Source organism: Lissotriton vulgaris, chromosome 5, assembly GCF_964263255.1.
Source record: "Lissotriton vulgaris chromosome 5, aLisVul1.2, whole genome shotgun sequence".
Lineage (NCBI taxonomy): Eukaryota > Metazoa > Chordata > Amphibia > Caudata > Salamandridae > Lissotriton > Lissotriton vulgaris.
The window spans coordinates 1,230,635,852-1,230,653,350 of NC_141693.1; the positions used below are offsets into that span (position 1 = coordinate 1,230,635,852).

A 17,499-nucleotide genomic window follows, 5' to 3' on the forward strand; every position below is an offset into this window, starting at 1 on the left:
TCCGAGATCAAGACATGGTCGGACAGGTTGCCCTGATGCTGGGCCCACTGAAACTTCAGGTCCCACTGCAGAGCCCGCATCCGCCACCTGGCGTGATGCACCAGAAGGATGCAGGAAGCCATCAGCCCCAGCAGCCGCAGCGTCAACCTGACTGAAACCCGGGATAACGGCTGGAAAATCAGAATCAAAGCCTGTATATCCTGGATTCGCCGTTCCGGAGGATAGACCCGAAACAGCGCCGTGTCGAGAACCGCTCCGATGAAAAGGAGCTTTTGAGAGGGGCACAGGTGTGATTTCGGCACATTGATGGAGAACCCCAGCTGGTGCAGGAGATCTGCCGTCATCTGAAGGTGGCTGACGACTGTTTGGGCCGAGCCCGCCTTCAACAACCAGTCGTCTAGATAGAGGAAGACTGAGACCCTCAATCTGCGCAGATGAGCTGCGACCACCGCCATCACTTTGGTGAACACCCGTGGGGCGCTTGTAATGCCGAAGGGGAGCACGATAAACTGAAAATGCTCGAGGCCTACTGTGAACCGCAGGTAACGCCAGTGGGCCGGCAGGACGGGGATGTTAAAGTACGCATCCTGCAAGTCCAACGCTACCATCCAGCATGTCGGCCCCGCGTCCGGATTCGGAGAGGGAATGGGGACGGCGCCGCCCGGAGCCGTCGGCGGCGCCGGGGCTGGAGCGCCCGACGGCGTCGAGGCAGGGTCACCCGAGCCGCTAGGGCCCCCAGACGGGTTCACAGGGCCCGAAGGCGCCGCGGAACCCGCCGGGTGAGAAAGAGCCCTCATGGCCACAAGGAACGCCTCTATCTCCTCGGGGGACGCACCTTGCCCAGGGACCGCAGGGTATGGAGCAGGCCGCGTCGGCGGAGCCGCGGGGGTGGGGCTACCCGAACCCCCGGCCGCATCGCGCCAGGGGTAATCGGGGGTACGATGACGACGCCCCGACTTTTTGTGCTTCCTACCTGAGGAACCAGAAGCGTGGTGACGACTCCCGGAGCGTCAGTGACGGCTCCGCGACCGATCCCTCGATCGCCGGCCGGACCGGGACCGCTCTCGACGCGGGGCCGACACCCGGAGCTCGAGCAGCTTGCGGGACCGCTCCCGCCTAGCTTTATTAGTCAAGGCCCGGCAGTCGACGCAGGCGTCCACGTCGTGGTCGGGGCCCAGGCACCGGAGGCAGAGTCGGTGATGATCCGTGACCGACATCGTCCGGTCACAGTCGTCACAGTTCTTAAAACCGGGCATCCTACCGGCACCGTAGAAGATTCAAAGATCAAAAAAGATCAAAAAACTTGGTCAAAAGACCGGAGTACTGCTCTTCGGATGGCGCGGAAAAAAGAACTGACGTCAGCGCACGGAGGCGGCGTCTATATACTCCAGCGACGTCATCATGGCGCACGACGCCGACGACGGACGCGGAGCCGCAGGGGACGCCTGCAGACGACGCCTACCGACGCGCAGGGGTACTGCTACGCAAAAGTTTCCGGATCCAGACTGACGCCTGGGGATATTCTAAGGTAAGGAATCTAATACTAACGTGTTTCTTTCAGATGGAGAAGAATAATGCAATATATCAACAAAGAGAGAGAAAGGGTTATAGGGCACTCTTAGTCCCCAGTCATTTGGTATGGGATTTCTGGATCCACACTTTACCAGGTTCCAAATTGAGTTGTTTGGTGTGGGTGGTAAGATGACAAACACTAGAATCAGTGCAAGGAAAATGACCAGTAATTGGAGGCAGGTGCCAAGGTTCCGTGACAGACCTAGTAAGTGTGGCTGGTGTTGAGCTTGGTAAGGGTCTTGTATGTACCAAGGCATCTTTTAGGCTCCTGCCCTTTTTGAAGGAGAAGAGGGGTTTCTCCCAATTGCTCATGCTACTTGTGATTGTTCTCCAATTTTTATTGATTGATTTCTTGACGTTGTCTGAGAGGGTGCTGTAGGTGGTTACACATGTGAGTGGCACCTCTGTGTTCGTCTTCACATTCTCCTCAAGGAGGGCATCGCGGGGTTGATTGCGTGCCCGGGTCTGGCCTTTGTTGAGGAGTCCTTGCGGGTATCCTCTTTGTTTCAATTTTTCGGTCAGTTCTTTGGCCTGGACTTTGTAGTCAGTGATGTTACTACAATTCCTTCTCAAGCGAAGGAATTGTCCACACATATCACGGGCAGAAACATGTTGACCTTTCTCTAAAAGGGAAACACCAGTATATTTTATTTGGTTAGTTTTCCCTACACATAGCAAGTTTTTATTATGTCAGGTTGACCAGCTAATAAATGATTTTTTGGTACAACCTTGGACATTTTTAAATTCACTATACTTTTTCACTCTTTACCCTCACAAGAACCTGCTCCGCAGTCTCCTGGCGTCGCAGCACACCGGGGAGGTATTCGATCTCTCCCGGTGGACCCGATGATGAAGCATGTCACCACTAGGGTGAGTGAGGGTTTCCTGAAAAAATCTTGCATTTTTTCTTGAAATTGGTCTTTTCATCTGACCACTTACAACTGGCCTCAAACTTCACGTGTTACAATCACTCTGTACCCTTCCCTGACGGACACTCTTCCTTTGTTTATTTGCTAAACTGACTGGGGACTAAGTGCCCTATAACCCTTTCTCTCTCTTTGTTGATATATACCTAGCTGCACACAGCAGTGAGAGCCCCCTCTACACATATATATTTTTGAGATACAACAACCTGTATCTATCAATAGAAAACAACATAGAGCAATGGCTAACTTGGGACTCACATACTCTACAGAGAAAATAGATGAATTATTGGCAGATCCTAACATATTTGCAGACCCAGCAATATCTCAAGTAATTTCACACACAGCTGAATGGGAACAACTGACTGAACTTAAACGTGACGGAATAAGGACCATACTTCATGGTACCATACTTAAACAATATCTCACCTCCAACTCAGCCCCTAAAGGGCTTTTGGTCACAAACGCTCCCAGGATTTTTCTAAATGATGCCACGTTTAGAAGAGACTGGGCCATGATTGCATGGCATTGTACGAATTAATGCATTGGGTAAAATCAGGAATGTATATTCTGCTAAAATTAAGGAATCCTAATAAGGATTGCAGTTTCTTTAATGCATTTGGAGATTGCAATTGTGCACACTTCTCTAAAACGTGAGGGGCAATACTCTTATACTCAAGTGTAAGTTAATTTCCTAAGAAAAGGACACATCGAAATGAGATATGCGATTTCTGATAGTTTAACTTCTAGCCATATGAAGTGAATCCTAAAATTAGGCAATCCACTCTGGCCAAAAGTGGGTTTATTCATGGTCTGTCAGGTAGACATCATCTACATAAGACAATGCATCCGGGTCAATATCAAGCAGACTTGACAATGCTGGCAGCAAATAATCCCGGGCCAATCTTGTAACCCCTAGGGAGACTTGCATATCTTTTTTGAGAGTCAAGCGCAGAGAAGGTGTCCAATCTGTGCTTTTAGGCGCTATATTGTGACTGAAAAAACAGCTGGAAATATCCAAGGTCGTTTTGTATTTTTTATGAACTGTATGGTTAATTATTACTGTACTGTGTGTATTGTGCGCGAATGGCTGGTTAATTGCCTGAAGCCTAAGACTATTCGATATGAATGAAATGGTTTCAAAACAGCAAAGAGAATTATTCATCAGCGATACAGGTTTCAATGACACCCTGGTACTCCAACTGTGAGTATTTCTTTAACGGGTGCCTTAGCATCTCGTTTAATTGGGATATTGTGGCGGCTGGACCTTATGGGTATGATATGATGAGAGTCCTTATCCCAGCCAACATGATCGCGGTATAAAGAAAGGAATAGTGCAAGAGCCCATTCTGCAGCATAAGCTTGTTTGACCTCATCAGGGAAAGGAGCAGAAAATGAAGGAAGCATGACATACTCACCCTGTGGGGATCTTTGGACATAAGAGTGGGGGCCAATCGACCTACGCTAAAAGGATGTCATATGAACGTTAAATTCTCCCGGAAGATTACTTTAATGGTGCATTGTATGTCACCCTCAATTTGTATATCCAAGCCATGTAACCTATCTGGAGGAACTTCGCGCCTATCTGGGGTTTCAACAGTAACTAAGCTATCAGTTGCTTTCGCTGCCAGAAACTCTTGGGGATTCCGGTGCACTATGGTGACTTCTGCCGCACTGTTAAGGAGAGTCATTGCCCAACTCTTGTTTAGGAGGGTTCCCAGTGTCTGTGGCTTATTTTGTGGTGATTACAATTTTGTTTTTCTGAAATTGGGGTTTAAATGGAGGAGACTTTTCCTCCTTATCTTTACGTCAGAGGAGTGTTGAGTCTCTTTTCGGTATCACATACTCTTCTTGTCTGCGCTCAGATCACCCTCCTCCAACATATTGTTTTTCAGATGAGTGCTGCAAGGAACAAGGAAAACATGTATCAGAACTCTGATACCTGTCTGGAGCCTAGATTTTAGTGCAATCACAAAAATAGTTGCATCTCTCAGAGGGCTCCTGGGGTGGAGAACCTCTCGGAGGTTTCCCTTTCTGTATTTGTTTAGATTTATCTCATGTTTTTTTTTAACAAACTCACGGTTTTGCTCATCTTCTTTGCCTTGCATGCAGAGGCACTTTAATAGGTCTGATTCCTAAAGTATTGCGCCCTATGGATGTGTACTCATCAGCAATAATTATAGGTAGCTCATGTTCACAGTCTGCTTTTGCGACCACTACAAGCCTATGGCGTATAGCCAGAGATGCCACTTCACCATTAATGTTGACAAAATTATTGCAGACACAACAGGAAAGTTTCCCACTAGTTTCATCCCCAAATCCAGGGCAGCTGCTTCCCGTGCTCATTCTGCATTTGTTTTAAAACATGCAGCAAGACTAACATGGACCGAGAACCATGACTGATGGAATATACAGCGGCAAACACTGAATCCCGTGATTTGCGGTCATCTAATCCGGGAACCATTCCATGTGGGAAGAACACAGTTAATATTCTGTGTTGGTCTTGTGACACCTGTAAGGGGAAACAGAGCTTCAAGGTGATCTTTTTGGGCAATCTTGATTGTAATTTCCTAACTTTGCTCATAACTGAATGAACAATTACAGGACTTATTATAGGCGCTGCAGACAGCTGTGCTTGTCCTAGCAGGCCAGGTCGTGGTGGAACGGACAACAAAGTGCGTGAAACATACTAAGTCAAGCGTCTATATAGTGTAACCAATGCAAGTAATAATGCACATGTTCGTATAAGATTGAGATTAGCTTGGAGTATATCCAGCTAGTGCTGGCCAAGTCTCACCATTATTACTAAGAGGACCCAAGCATACAGGCGTTGGTGCACGAAAGAGGGCGCCAAGTAACCAAGTATTGTGTTGCCAGTAAGACAGGGGTATTTCCATGGGCACATAAGCTCTGTAATGACCTGGTGGTGCAGGAGTTGTATATGTATGAAATGTATTTGTATTAGCAACCACAGCTGGAAAATCAATCCAAGAATAAAACATTTCAAAATGAGAAGCATCATTTGATTCTACAACAAAGATAAAAACCACCACCTGCATTAGTAAGTCCATGATGCATTACATGAGCAAGGACAGCGGAACAGAAATTAACAGGAATGACAACAGCGGGTGCAGCCATTCATAAAATAAATGGAAGCAAGGTTCAACACAACAATGGGTTATCCTTTCACACTTTTGAGTTTGAAAAACTACAGAATTTGGCGCTTCCATAACAGTGTGGAGGATCAATCCCCAACACCATGGACTTCTCCAGTGGTAGGTGTAAGGGCTATTCTAGACACACACAAGGCCTACGCAGGAGACCTGTGCAATAAGTACTGGAACAAGTGTTAGGCACCATGTTACAGGGATTCTGTGAAAACAGAACTATGCCTTGGATAACAAAACATCAGTATGTAGACTGGGTCACCAAACCACATCAGTACCTATGAACCCCAATCCAAACAAGCTCATAGTGCCTTCCCTGCCCTCCAAACCTTCCCACAGTGACCAGGACCCCTCAGGGAACCGTGGAAACAGATCAACACATTTTGTTTTCTCACTCATGAATGTCCGGAATAAACAAAACAAAAAACACAAGAACAGTTCACAATGTTTATTGAAACTATTGTGCTCTATTATAAAACGCTGCTAGTAGAAAACATGCATGCCAGCAAAGCGAGCAGCATCACTAGTTAACTACATACAATGAGAAGTCCTAACATGTTTAAAGATATATCTGCCTATCCTCACTAAGGGGGCACAGTGATATATCAAAGATCTCTAGGATTAGAACCAAACCCCATCCCTGATTATTGTTCGGTAATCTGAATCTCAGAATGTACAAGGCTGGCACGTTTGTCTCAGGACCTCTCCTCTGCAAGAAATCTCGGTTCGGTTTTCATATGGCACTTTCAGTGGATGTGATAAAAGGTGTCTTTTTGAAAACAGCAGATGTGAATGTATGTTGGGTCTAAATACCAAGCTATGTTGCTAACCGAGCATAGAAGACAGGCACAGTGTTGATTGACCTTGTATGAAATGTTCAGACAGAGTCCTAGAGAGAGAAAACAATAACAAACATTTGCAATGGTTTGCTAAAATAATAGTGGCACAAACAAACGTGCTGAGTGCAACGTGCAAAGCGGCCTGCAACCAGCAGATAGGCTAAAATGAGGGAGAACTGAGTGAGCCCTAAAGGGAACTCACAACAGCACAAATACTTTACACATTGACTCTTTATATAAGCACGACTGCTCTGTGCCAAGCTACCAGAGTGTGAGCACACAATATTTTTTAGGATGTATTTAGCTCAACCGGACTAGAGTGGTGGTTCCTGCTTGTACAGGGTGTATACTCTGACAACCAGAAACCTCACTTCTAACATCAGTCCTACCCAACATTTGTTTTTCTTCTTCAGACATTCAGTGCTCCATGCTTTAATGCTAGGACACCATTTGGGCATTATGGTCAGATAGAAGATGAGCATAATTATGCCTAGGGTGGGTAAAAACAGAACTGCGTGTTCACTCATGTAGCAGATCCACAGACAGAAATGTCTGTTTTGTCTTGCTTGCTTTCTCCAGCAGGAGGATCCAGCACTGTGCATATCCAGCACGCAAATTCTTATCTGCCACACTTCCCCACTCTCACTAGGGTAGCAGGGAAAAAAAATCCATCTCTATGTTTTTTACACACTTCCTAAAGCTATCTTTATTCTCCATTTTTACTGGAAGGCTGGATTTTGTCACTTTCTTCACAAGGAATCTTCCCCTTGGAAGTGGGTGGGTGGTGAAGAGCCCTTTGTATATAAGGTGGAGAGGCTATCAGAGGCAAAGTATTTGAGGTTTAGGGGGGAATACAGGTTTCAGGGCAGCTGTCAGAGGAAGGTTGCAGTATGTGCGTTGTGAGCAAGTCGGCAGTGCATCTGAGGGAAGTTTGTATCACTGTTGCCCATGATGTGCCTGTCGTATTTGTAACTCTGCGAGCTATATTGTACCTATTCCGTCTATAACACAAACGTGTACGATTCTCGCCATACAGAACGTCTAGTAAATGTTGGGCAGGCAGTGGAGGTAGTGCTGCTTTCAATGCTGTATGTGTGCTGTTTGCAAGGGTGTGTGCAATGCTCTTACCCAGAATACAACTGCCTTTGAGTGTGCTACGCATCTCGGTCAGATTAGCCCAGCCCGCTGTTGACCTAGTTCCACTTATTCTGAGCAGGAGGAACTTTTTTTTTTTTTTGGGAAAAACATTTATTTTAGCATTCAATAAAAATACAAGCATGGCCCTACAACCGCGGGGGCCGGCCGCCAGCCAAATTAAGACCGCCGATATCGCAGTACGACACAGCTCATCAGCCGACAACCCAGAGGTCCGGCAGCGATTCAGGATAAAACTTGTATTAGAATGCCCAACTGGGTTCCAGGATGAGACAGAGGTTTCATTTTATATTATATAAGAGAGGATCAGGTGCCATACAATCAAACAGAAGAATGCGGGGGACAGGGTAATAGGATATGCATGTAATAACCACTATAATGGAGCATTGGCGCCAAAGCATATAGATCGGTACAAACGAACACACAATATACATTCCATGTTGCGCCAGTTCTCGGGTCCTGCCCACCCAGAAATCAGGATATCATAAAAACATAAGCACTAAATACAAGCACACGATAAGAATCTGAATGATTCGTAGCTATACTGATCCTTTAAGGAAAGAAAGAGAAGGAAAAGAAAGGCCATAGAAAATAAAAAAGGCAAAATAAAAAAAACCCTGCCCAGCCCCCCACCCTGCACCCCTGCAAATGGCTACAGCCTGACCCCACTAGCAGCGTGCCTGTCGCCCTTAATTACTAAAACCCTAAAGGTAGGAAAAAGAATGGAGGAGGGCATATCCATTTGGGCTCCCAGCCCCTTTAGTCCCCCCGCCAGAAACAGCCACCCCCTATCACTAAAAGACAAACTTATGACGACACTATATAAGAAATTAGAGGGTACCGTGAGACACCGCCCAGCCTCTTAGAGCAAACAGTTGCAGGTCAAACACTTGTGAAAGCCACTCCAACCCTTCCCGACCTAGTCGATCTTAACCTTGGCCCTTCCGAACAAGAACACAAGCCCCCCCCCCCCCCAGCGAGACCCAAAGGCACACAAAGAAGTAATAAAAAAGAAGAGTCATCAAAAATCAATCCATGGCGACTTGCAGGCAGTGAGTCCACAGGAACTTTAGACGCAGAAGAACTCTCCCTCCTAGATGAACAGTCCCAATGTATCCTGCACAGGAGTGGTAGAGTCACCAAGAATGGAGAAGATGACCACAAGATGAATGGAAAGTCACAAGCAGAATGGCAGCAGATTCCTGTTTCAACAGTAAGGCTGGGTCCGGTTCCACCAGGAGCATCTCAGATAGGCGCGTGTCCAATTTGCTCAACAAGATATCCACATGTGAGCGAAATGCCCAGATTTCTGCCAGTATGGACCTCAGCGATGGCTCATGCACCGTTCGATCCATAGTCCCATGCCCGACATCAATCACAATCACCTCCACGGGTGAATCTGGCATCCTCGGGGGGGGACAAACAGGATCACGAACGTGCAGATGCGGAGGGTGACCGGTCTTTATTCGCAGCCACGATCTACCCGGTTAAGGCCGCAGCCCAGGGACCCCGAACCACCGAACCCCGGCGGGCCCAATACCGGGTCCGCGGGACGGGGACCCCCACCCGCAGCCAGCAGCAAGCAGAATCACTCCTCCGTCGATGCTGAGCAATAGAAACGATTGCCGCCAAATTCGGGCTTAAACTAAGCCTCCACTCCGGTTGACGGGACCCCGCCTGGTTCTCCTGGCCGATGTTGCACTGCAGCCCGGCTGTGAAAGTACTCTAGGCCCCGGCTTCACCGTTGAAGTAGGCCGCAAACTTCAACTCGATGGAACTTCGTCAAACAAGCCGAAAAAGTTTCAGGATTTCACCATCGGAGTGCGGAACAGTTCATGCACACTGAGACTAGGCGTAAAGTCAGGATAATGTACAGGATATCGTGGCGGGTTACGGAGGTCGGCGGAGCCGGGAGCCTAAGCAGCCATCTTGTTTGCTGACGTAGCTCCTCCTCCAGGAGGAACTTTTAATGCTGCTTTCCTCATTCTACATGTGTGGGTTACTGCATTTTGATAAGCTATATTCCATCTTAATTTCCAAACGTAGTCTGTCAACGTTTTTGCTAGCAATTCTTTTATGCCCCTTCTCTCCTCCCTTGAGCTACTTTAGTGCCAGGATGCCCGCTAGGTGACAGTGCGCTTTCTAAATTGAATAAATAAATAATTAAATAAATAAATAGCTCACCAACAATCTGAAAGAATAATATATATATTTTTTTTAATGCTCAGACCGATTTTTCATATGCAGCTGCTGGACCTAAATATGTCCGAGAGTCTTTAATATGGTGACCACCTGAGAACAAACTCTTCTCAGTAAGGGATAAGTTGCCCTGTTCCACAGGCAACCTTATGAACATGGTGAGAAATGTAAAGACCAGACAGGTGTCCAAAGAAGGTAAATGCTCCTATTTTAACCGTGGACTGATATGATAGGAGCAGCAAGCATAAGTGACTATACTCAGTTCAGCATTCAACATTGCCCTCAGCGCTGACAGACTCAATTTCAGAAAGGGTGAAACAAATGCATTTCCATAGACCTTATGGGCAGACACTAGTCTAGATACCTTGCATGTGAAGGAACCTTTAAAGACAAGACTGTTGTTGGAACTCCTGAGCAGGGCTTATTAAACGACCAGATGGGGTTATTCAACTTGATGCATTGCGTTCCATTATGATTATGTCTTTATTCGATTTCTGTTCACATCTCCTACCTAGCTAAAGCAAACAAGATATAGGAGTTCTCCACCATCTTCTCTTCGTCACTACATCATAGTATGGTCATCATAGAGAAGACCAGAAATCCTCACAAGCCCATGCTGTAAATGGAGATGTTTTTAGATGCTAACAGGTAAAGATGAAGCTCAGTAGTGGCACTTGTAACTTAACTCTAACAGCCCCATTACTTTATGCACAGCGAAATACAAATAAAGAATATGCAGCCCTAGCGCATTTTCAGTAACCTATCTTAGTTGTTTCGCAATCTATTCAGATGAGGCATTCATTACCAGGAAGCTGGATAGGTCATAAAGGAATATGCCTATGAATGCAAGAGTTAGTAAATAATGTGTGTAGGAAACTGCCCTTTTTTGACATGGTCACCCCCACTTTTTGCCTGGTATTTGAAGCAATTTTGACAGGATGTGCACTAGGTTCCTGCTAATCAGGTCCCCAGTGCCAGATATTTCCCAAAACTGTACAATTGTTCCCCAACTGGAAATACCTTTGTCACCCCTATTTGTCCATAGTAAATGGTACCCCAGGTACCTAGGGGACATGGACATGTACTGTTCCACCCTAAGGGACCACTCAACTAAATCATGCAGACTGCCATTGCACACAACATATCACACAGTCTTGTGAGCCATGTCTACAGACACTGCATACAGTATATGTAAATCACCCGTAAAGCAGGCCTAACAGCCCTAAGGCAGGGTGCACTATACTTAATGTGAGGACATACCTGCATGAGCAGATATGCCCATGTGCTGGCCATTTCAATTACTGCCAGTAAAGTTACCAGGTAAGCCATTTTAAGCACATGTGCTGGACACTTTAGAAAAAGAGTTTCCCAGCTACATGATGGCTTCACTGAAACCAAAGATGTTTAGTATCAAACATCTTGTATTAATGAACCCACACGGATTTCAGTGATGGGTTTATTAATACAGGCACCCAGAGGGCAGTAAAGCATCAACCTCTGAATACTTACAAACTACTGGTATGCTGGCTGACTGGTGCTGACCAGCCTGCCACCACAGTTTCTGACCCCCAGGGGCGAGGGCCAACACTTTCAGGACGTCAGGAACACAGCCTGCTCTGGCAGAAGGTGTTTAACACACCCTTCCAGCAGGATGACCTGTAAATGTGCCTTCCGAGGCAGGGGGCTTAAAAGACCCAGCCTCCTTCGATACGTGAATCTGGTTTCCCTCAGAAGGATACCACCCCCTCTGCCCAAGGCCTATTAGGCGCCTGGACAGGCAGGAAAATTAGTAGTCAGAGAGGTGTGTTCACCCTCAGGCTTGTTCCACACCTTAGGTGGGCTACTTGATTAGGACACAATATTTCAGATTCTGCCATCTTTGTGATGGCATAATTAGGAACACTGGGACAGTGTTATGCCCACTTCCCACAAGAAGTGGTCATTTAGGGGGCATAGTGAACCCTGGGGAAAATAGCCCATTGTCTACTACCCTACACTCCCCTAATGCCACTAAATTTATTATTTAGGGGAGCCTCAGCAATCAGGAAATTAGATCCTGTTGACCTGAAAGAAAACAGACAATGAGGAATCGCAAAAGCTATACCCAGAAGACCAGTAAAAGACTTGGTGCCAACCCTGCCGGTCAGTCTGCTATCCTCGACAATTACACCAGACGACTCGTCCTATAGCTGCCAGTGCCTCCAAAAGCCTGGGAAGACTTTCAGCCTTTAACTAAGACCCAGGAACTCCAGTGGAGTAGCGGAATTGCTCCCCTGCATCCTGCAGGCACCCCAGTAGAGCTGCAAGGATTCAAGACCGCCAGACACCCACGACCAGCAAGCACCACTGCACCCGTGCCCCTTAGCCAGAGCTGAAGTGGGTCAACGGTACCAGTGGGCGCCCCAGATACTTCAGACTCGTAGGATAACATTGCTACGACTGAAAATTGCACGGTGTCAACTTTTGAAACCTGCAAATATTTCTATATCGAAACATACTTACCTGATCGTATTGATTTGGTTGTCTAAGTGTATATAAATATATGTTTTATTTTTATAAACTGGAGTGGATATCCTTATTAAGTTGTGTGTACCATTTATGGACTGTTTTTTGTACTGCAGATGTGTAACACTCCTCTCTGATAAGCCTAAAGCTGCTCGACCACACTACACATTGAGAACACGTTAGGATGAGAACGCACTTTAGAAGAACCCAGAGTAATATTAAAATATTCATGAAACAACAGTCTTTTTAGAAGTCTATACTCTCAGTTTTAAATGTAAACAAACATTCTCTAAAACACTACTAAGGTGTGGAGAGAAACAACACCAAGAGAGAAAAGAAGCAAGAATACAAACATATTGTGAAAACAAGCACTAACTTATACAATATAATAGGACCTTCAAGTCCATGGCTGGGCATAAGCAAAGACATTGCAAATATTAATATAAGTAAGACTCACCATCAGAATCAACAGGATCTTCCACCTCTTCCGTGTAGTTTACTTCCGTTCTCACATAAGTGCGAGCCGTTAAAGAAAACAATCTTGATTCAATTATTATCCAGTACATTTGTGGAAACTATGCGATTTGTCAGTAGTTGGGCTGAAACAATGTGTCTGCAGCATCAACCTGGTAGTGCTACTTTGTGTAGATTCTGGGCATATGAATTATGCTAGAAATCTCAGTTTTATGATGGTTTTAGTCTCATGGTTTTAAATTAGCTCTTAAGAACCAAGGCTCTGTTTGGTAAATGAGATCTTTACATAAAGAGTGTACTTTATAGAACACAAGGTTTATTCTTAGAGGGCAGGGCCTTCTTTAATAGAACACCTCCCAAGGAGCACCGGCTTGTAGGCGGACCAGCCAAGAGGCATTCTTTTACACCATTAGAGATTTAGAGAAGCACAATCACGTGCCAGAAGGGAATTACCAGGAAGTAAAGATTGGTCAAATAAGAAAATCTCAAGAAGCACCATCTTATACGAGAAGCAAATTCACATGAATCAAAATGAAGAACAAATCGAAAGCAGAACAGAAGGTGTCATCTTATAACAGAAGGAGACTCCTAGAAAGCTCATCCTTCTAGCAAAATAGGCTCAATTAGCCATGACTGAATGTGTAATGTAAATACAGTGCTCATGTAAAGAGCTCCAATACCTTCGGGTCAAGTTCGCGCTATCTAAAATATGCAAAATACAAAACAAAAAGTAAATAAATAAAGGAGGCAGGTCTGAGAGGGGATGGAAAGGTGAGAACATATATGGGGGGCCAGTGTGTATATAAGGGGTGGGTGACCGAGTGGATGGGCTAAGACAGAGATCAGGGTAAAATACTGGACTGGCGTGAGAGAGAGGCTATAGGCAGTCTACAATTTTTGGCAACTTGGACATTTCTAAGAATGTTGCAGACTTCTCTCCAATTTATCCAGCCTTAGACGTTCCTAAAAGGACCTCAATCACCTGATGATTTAAAAAATAGCGAAAACAATAAATTAACCTATGGATTGTTTAGTTAGCACCATTAATGATCATAGAGAATCAATATACGTATTGCAGGATACATTTTGTAATTTCCTATGTTTTGTTGAGATTGTATCATCGAGCTACTTTATACCTAAGCTGTGGAGAATCTTTTGCTGTTGGCAAGAATGGATCCCAGATGAAAGGTAGGTATTTAATGATTTGTTTAAAACTAAATCTAAAATTACTTTCTAAAGCAAGTATTCTCTAATGAAATACCATATTCAGTCTGTCACAACTGCCAATAAGTGTACATAATGAAATTAATCTTTCAGACACTTTTCAGAATCTTACTTGGGTCAGCTGCATGTGTGTCATCCGAAATTGATAGGCCTAGGTTACCCACTGCCTTTGGATCGCCCTCTATGAGACTACCTTTCTAGGAGGTACTAAAAACAGCATAACAATGTTAGTATCAACATTTCAAGCACTCCTGGTGGACTTTGATTCACTTGTGTCAGAAGTCTGATTGGATCACATCATTACATTAAAAATACATCACTCTAAATATTAAGTACCAAGAACGCCATTTAATCACTACATACTAGTTATCTTCTCCAACTCGTCCAAGAAGACTCAAACACAACAATCATCAATAAATGGCGACTAATTGAGCAACATGCCGCTTTCATTATTTAGTTTGTCAAAGTCAACCTCCTAACTAAGTAGGCCTCTACGTTCTCCCCACCCACCCTATTTCTTAAAGGTGAACTCTAAACACTGGTGCCTAAACAGATGTAACTCACCGACAGAACCAGAATGACAATGTTGTCTCAAGTGGTACAGGGATACCTCTGGCAGAGGTCTCAACTGACCAGGACAGGGCTTGAGAAAGCACTAAACATACAGAGAACAGGACTCAAGAAAGAAAAGAAAAAGATCAGGAATCAAATGTGAGAAAGTCGAGAAGTTCCTTTTTTTATTTTAAAAGGGTATAAGGCAGCACTTTCTGTCAGGGTATTCCATACGATCGGCAATATCTGCTGCATGGAAGACACCATATGCTTTGGGAAGTTCTTCACCAGGGCAGTCACAGCCTGCAAGACAGAATGACGAGTAAAACGTGGATAACAATATCACAACCAAATGCTCCTTCAGACACCAACACACACCATCATGGCATTCTCTCTCAGGAAGACGTTCGAGGAGCTTGCTCACTTGACCACACACAGTACAAGTCTATACTCATCCTCCCTTCTTTTTTTTTAAAAAAAAACAAGAAAATACCAATTCACAAGGAGAAAGAACAATAGCATTCACAGCACTATGAAAACGGAGAATACAACTGACTTTTCTAACAGTCAGAACTCACTACTGCAATTTCTTAAATCTCCATCAGGATGAAATTATACATAGGTGAGTAGTGAGAAAGGCACATCACTAGGAGTACAAGAATAACTATGACCAGAACTTCACATTATTAGGCTCACTCCCTCACTGTGTGGAAGGCTTCAAGCAAAATACAGATCACACAGGAGGTTTGCCAACATGGCCTACTCAGGTGTGCTTTGCAGACCTAATCCAGTTAGGGATTACAAAATGTGCAAGGTTGCTGATCTGATAGTTACATAGATCAACCTCCTCTTTTTCACTCTGCACTTCTGCTACACTTTACCCACTGTGGTTTATCATCCTTGCTAGTCTTTAGCCCCTCCTTCTCTACATAAAGACGTTCTTTGCATTTTTTTTACACCCAGGTTATTTGGATGGATGTGGTTTCCAGGCCCTGGTGTTGTCATTCGAATCGCCTGTTATTTGTGCACACGTTTTTCTAGCCATAGGAACAATGTACTCACTGCAAAATCGCTGTTGCAGGAAAAACTAGGTTGAGGCTTAAGACTCTGAAAGCCACCCCTGTCTTGTCACATTTATTTTCACTACTTTATTTTTAAAATTACCAACACTCTAACAGTACATTACACTTTATCAACCCCAGACTGCCTGGCTAGCAAGCTCAAATTTAAACCCAATCCTTCTCATCTCCTTCCCTTGCACTATTTTGGGTAGAGACCAAAACCCCAAATGCACTGATCCTACACACAATGGAGAACCTATGAAGGAGTAGTTAGGGTCCGGTTTTAAACAAAACATCAGAGGCAAATACCACGTCTCCCCATCAATAATTCCTACCTAATTTATTTGTTACGGCAAGTGCAATGGGGTTACAGGACAAGGACAGGAGGCTGGCTGCATTACGGGTCAGGTGAACCAAGGTCCATCGTAAAATGTAGTGATAATGCGCATCTAGTACTATGTGGTACCACAGTTCAAACCTACAGGAAAATTAGTAAGGATAATTGATCCACTGTGTTATGAATTGTTCAATGTGTGTTTTGCTGCCTCACAAAGAATGATGCAATGTAGGTGGACATTTTGTGGAACTGAGTTGCCCAACGAAACCGGTCATTCTGAGGGAACAAACTCCAGGGATCTTGTGAAATCAGCTTTACAATTGCCACATTCTCTGAAGAACTGAACTCTCAATGGAAAACGTAGAATACAGCCCTACTCTTTAACAAAACGACACCCAAAAATAGGTGAAGTATGGTCAATGAACTTCAACCACAAGAACCATAAGAACATGATAGACATGTAACTGTCACATCGACCATGAAAAAATTAAAGCGAGTCAGCAACACTTCCAGCACTGAGATCATAAAAAGGGAATGCATAACCACAGCAGCACCAAAATCTAAGCACTGCCAGTGCACAAGAGGCTCTGGAGCCAGAAGAGTGCAAGCAACATCCAAGAGCCAACTTAAAATAAATGCTCTAACCCCAGATATACAAGGTCATGCATCCACACATGCCCGAAGAGGAAACACTGGTAAGCATGAAAGGGCAGAGTGTAAAGAGGTGAATTCTTATAACCTGGAACTGCTACCATTTGTTATAGTAATATTAGAACATAGTGCTTGGAAATGCAGAAAGGAGTTTCATGCAACTAACAGAAAATGGAACAAATTCACCAACTCTTATATCGTAAATGTAAACATTCAGAAATTATGCAGTAAATAACCAGGTCATCAAGTCCTTCCTAAAAGACATCAAGTCCGACGAGTTTTTCAGTGTGTAAATCAGACGATTCCAAAATGTGGTTGGGATGTTTAAGAAGCTTTTACCACTCCAGCTTGATAAACGTGGTTTGGGGACCTCCACTAGCATGTGTGAGGAGGATCTCAAATTTCTGATTGGGTTATACCCGCGGAAGTGGGCAATCAAATAAGCAGGTCCCTGATTATGCAGTGCCTTAAAGGCGATGCAGAGGGCCTTAAAATTAATCCACTTTTCCACTGGAAGCTAATGTAGAGCTTTGAGAGACAACTTGGCCGAGGAATATTCTGGGATACCAAAGAGCTAACGGGCAGCAGAGTTCTGCATCTTTATCCCGATCAGAAGGCAGTTACAATAGTCAAGCCTTGACAAGACTAATGCAGAAGCCACAGTTTTCTGTAGGTCTGACGGTATGTATGGAAATATCTTCCTCAGAACCTTCAATGTATAGTAGGCGGATGAAGTGATCACTTTCACATGATGGGAAAAGGACAGGGTGGTGTCAAAAATGACAAATACTCTTTGCCTTAGTGGCAGGGTGGGGGGTGGGGGCAGCTCCGAGAGCTACC

General features: G+C 44.8%; 1 protein-coding gene across 1 annotated transcript in view; it reads right to left on the minus strand.

Annotated features, from left to right (window-relative positions):
* Window positions 1-17,499, minus strand: part of IPO9 (importin 9) — a 429,396-nt gene that overhangs the window by 262,271 nt on the left and 149,626 nt on the right. Inside the window, exons 8-9 of the mRNA XM_086923071.1 lie at window positions 14,813-14,913; window positions 12,818-12,876 (exon numbers count right to left, since the gene is read on the minus strand). Of these exons, the coding sequence (XP_086779197.1) occupies window positions 12,818-12,876; window positions 14,813-14,913 (160 nt within the window). The remainder of the gene's footprint in view (window positions 1-12,817; window positions 12,877-14,812; window positions 14,914-17,499) is intronic.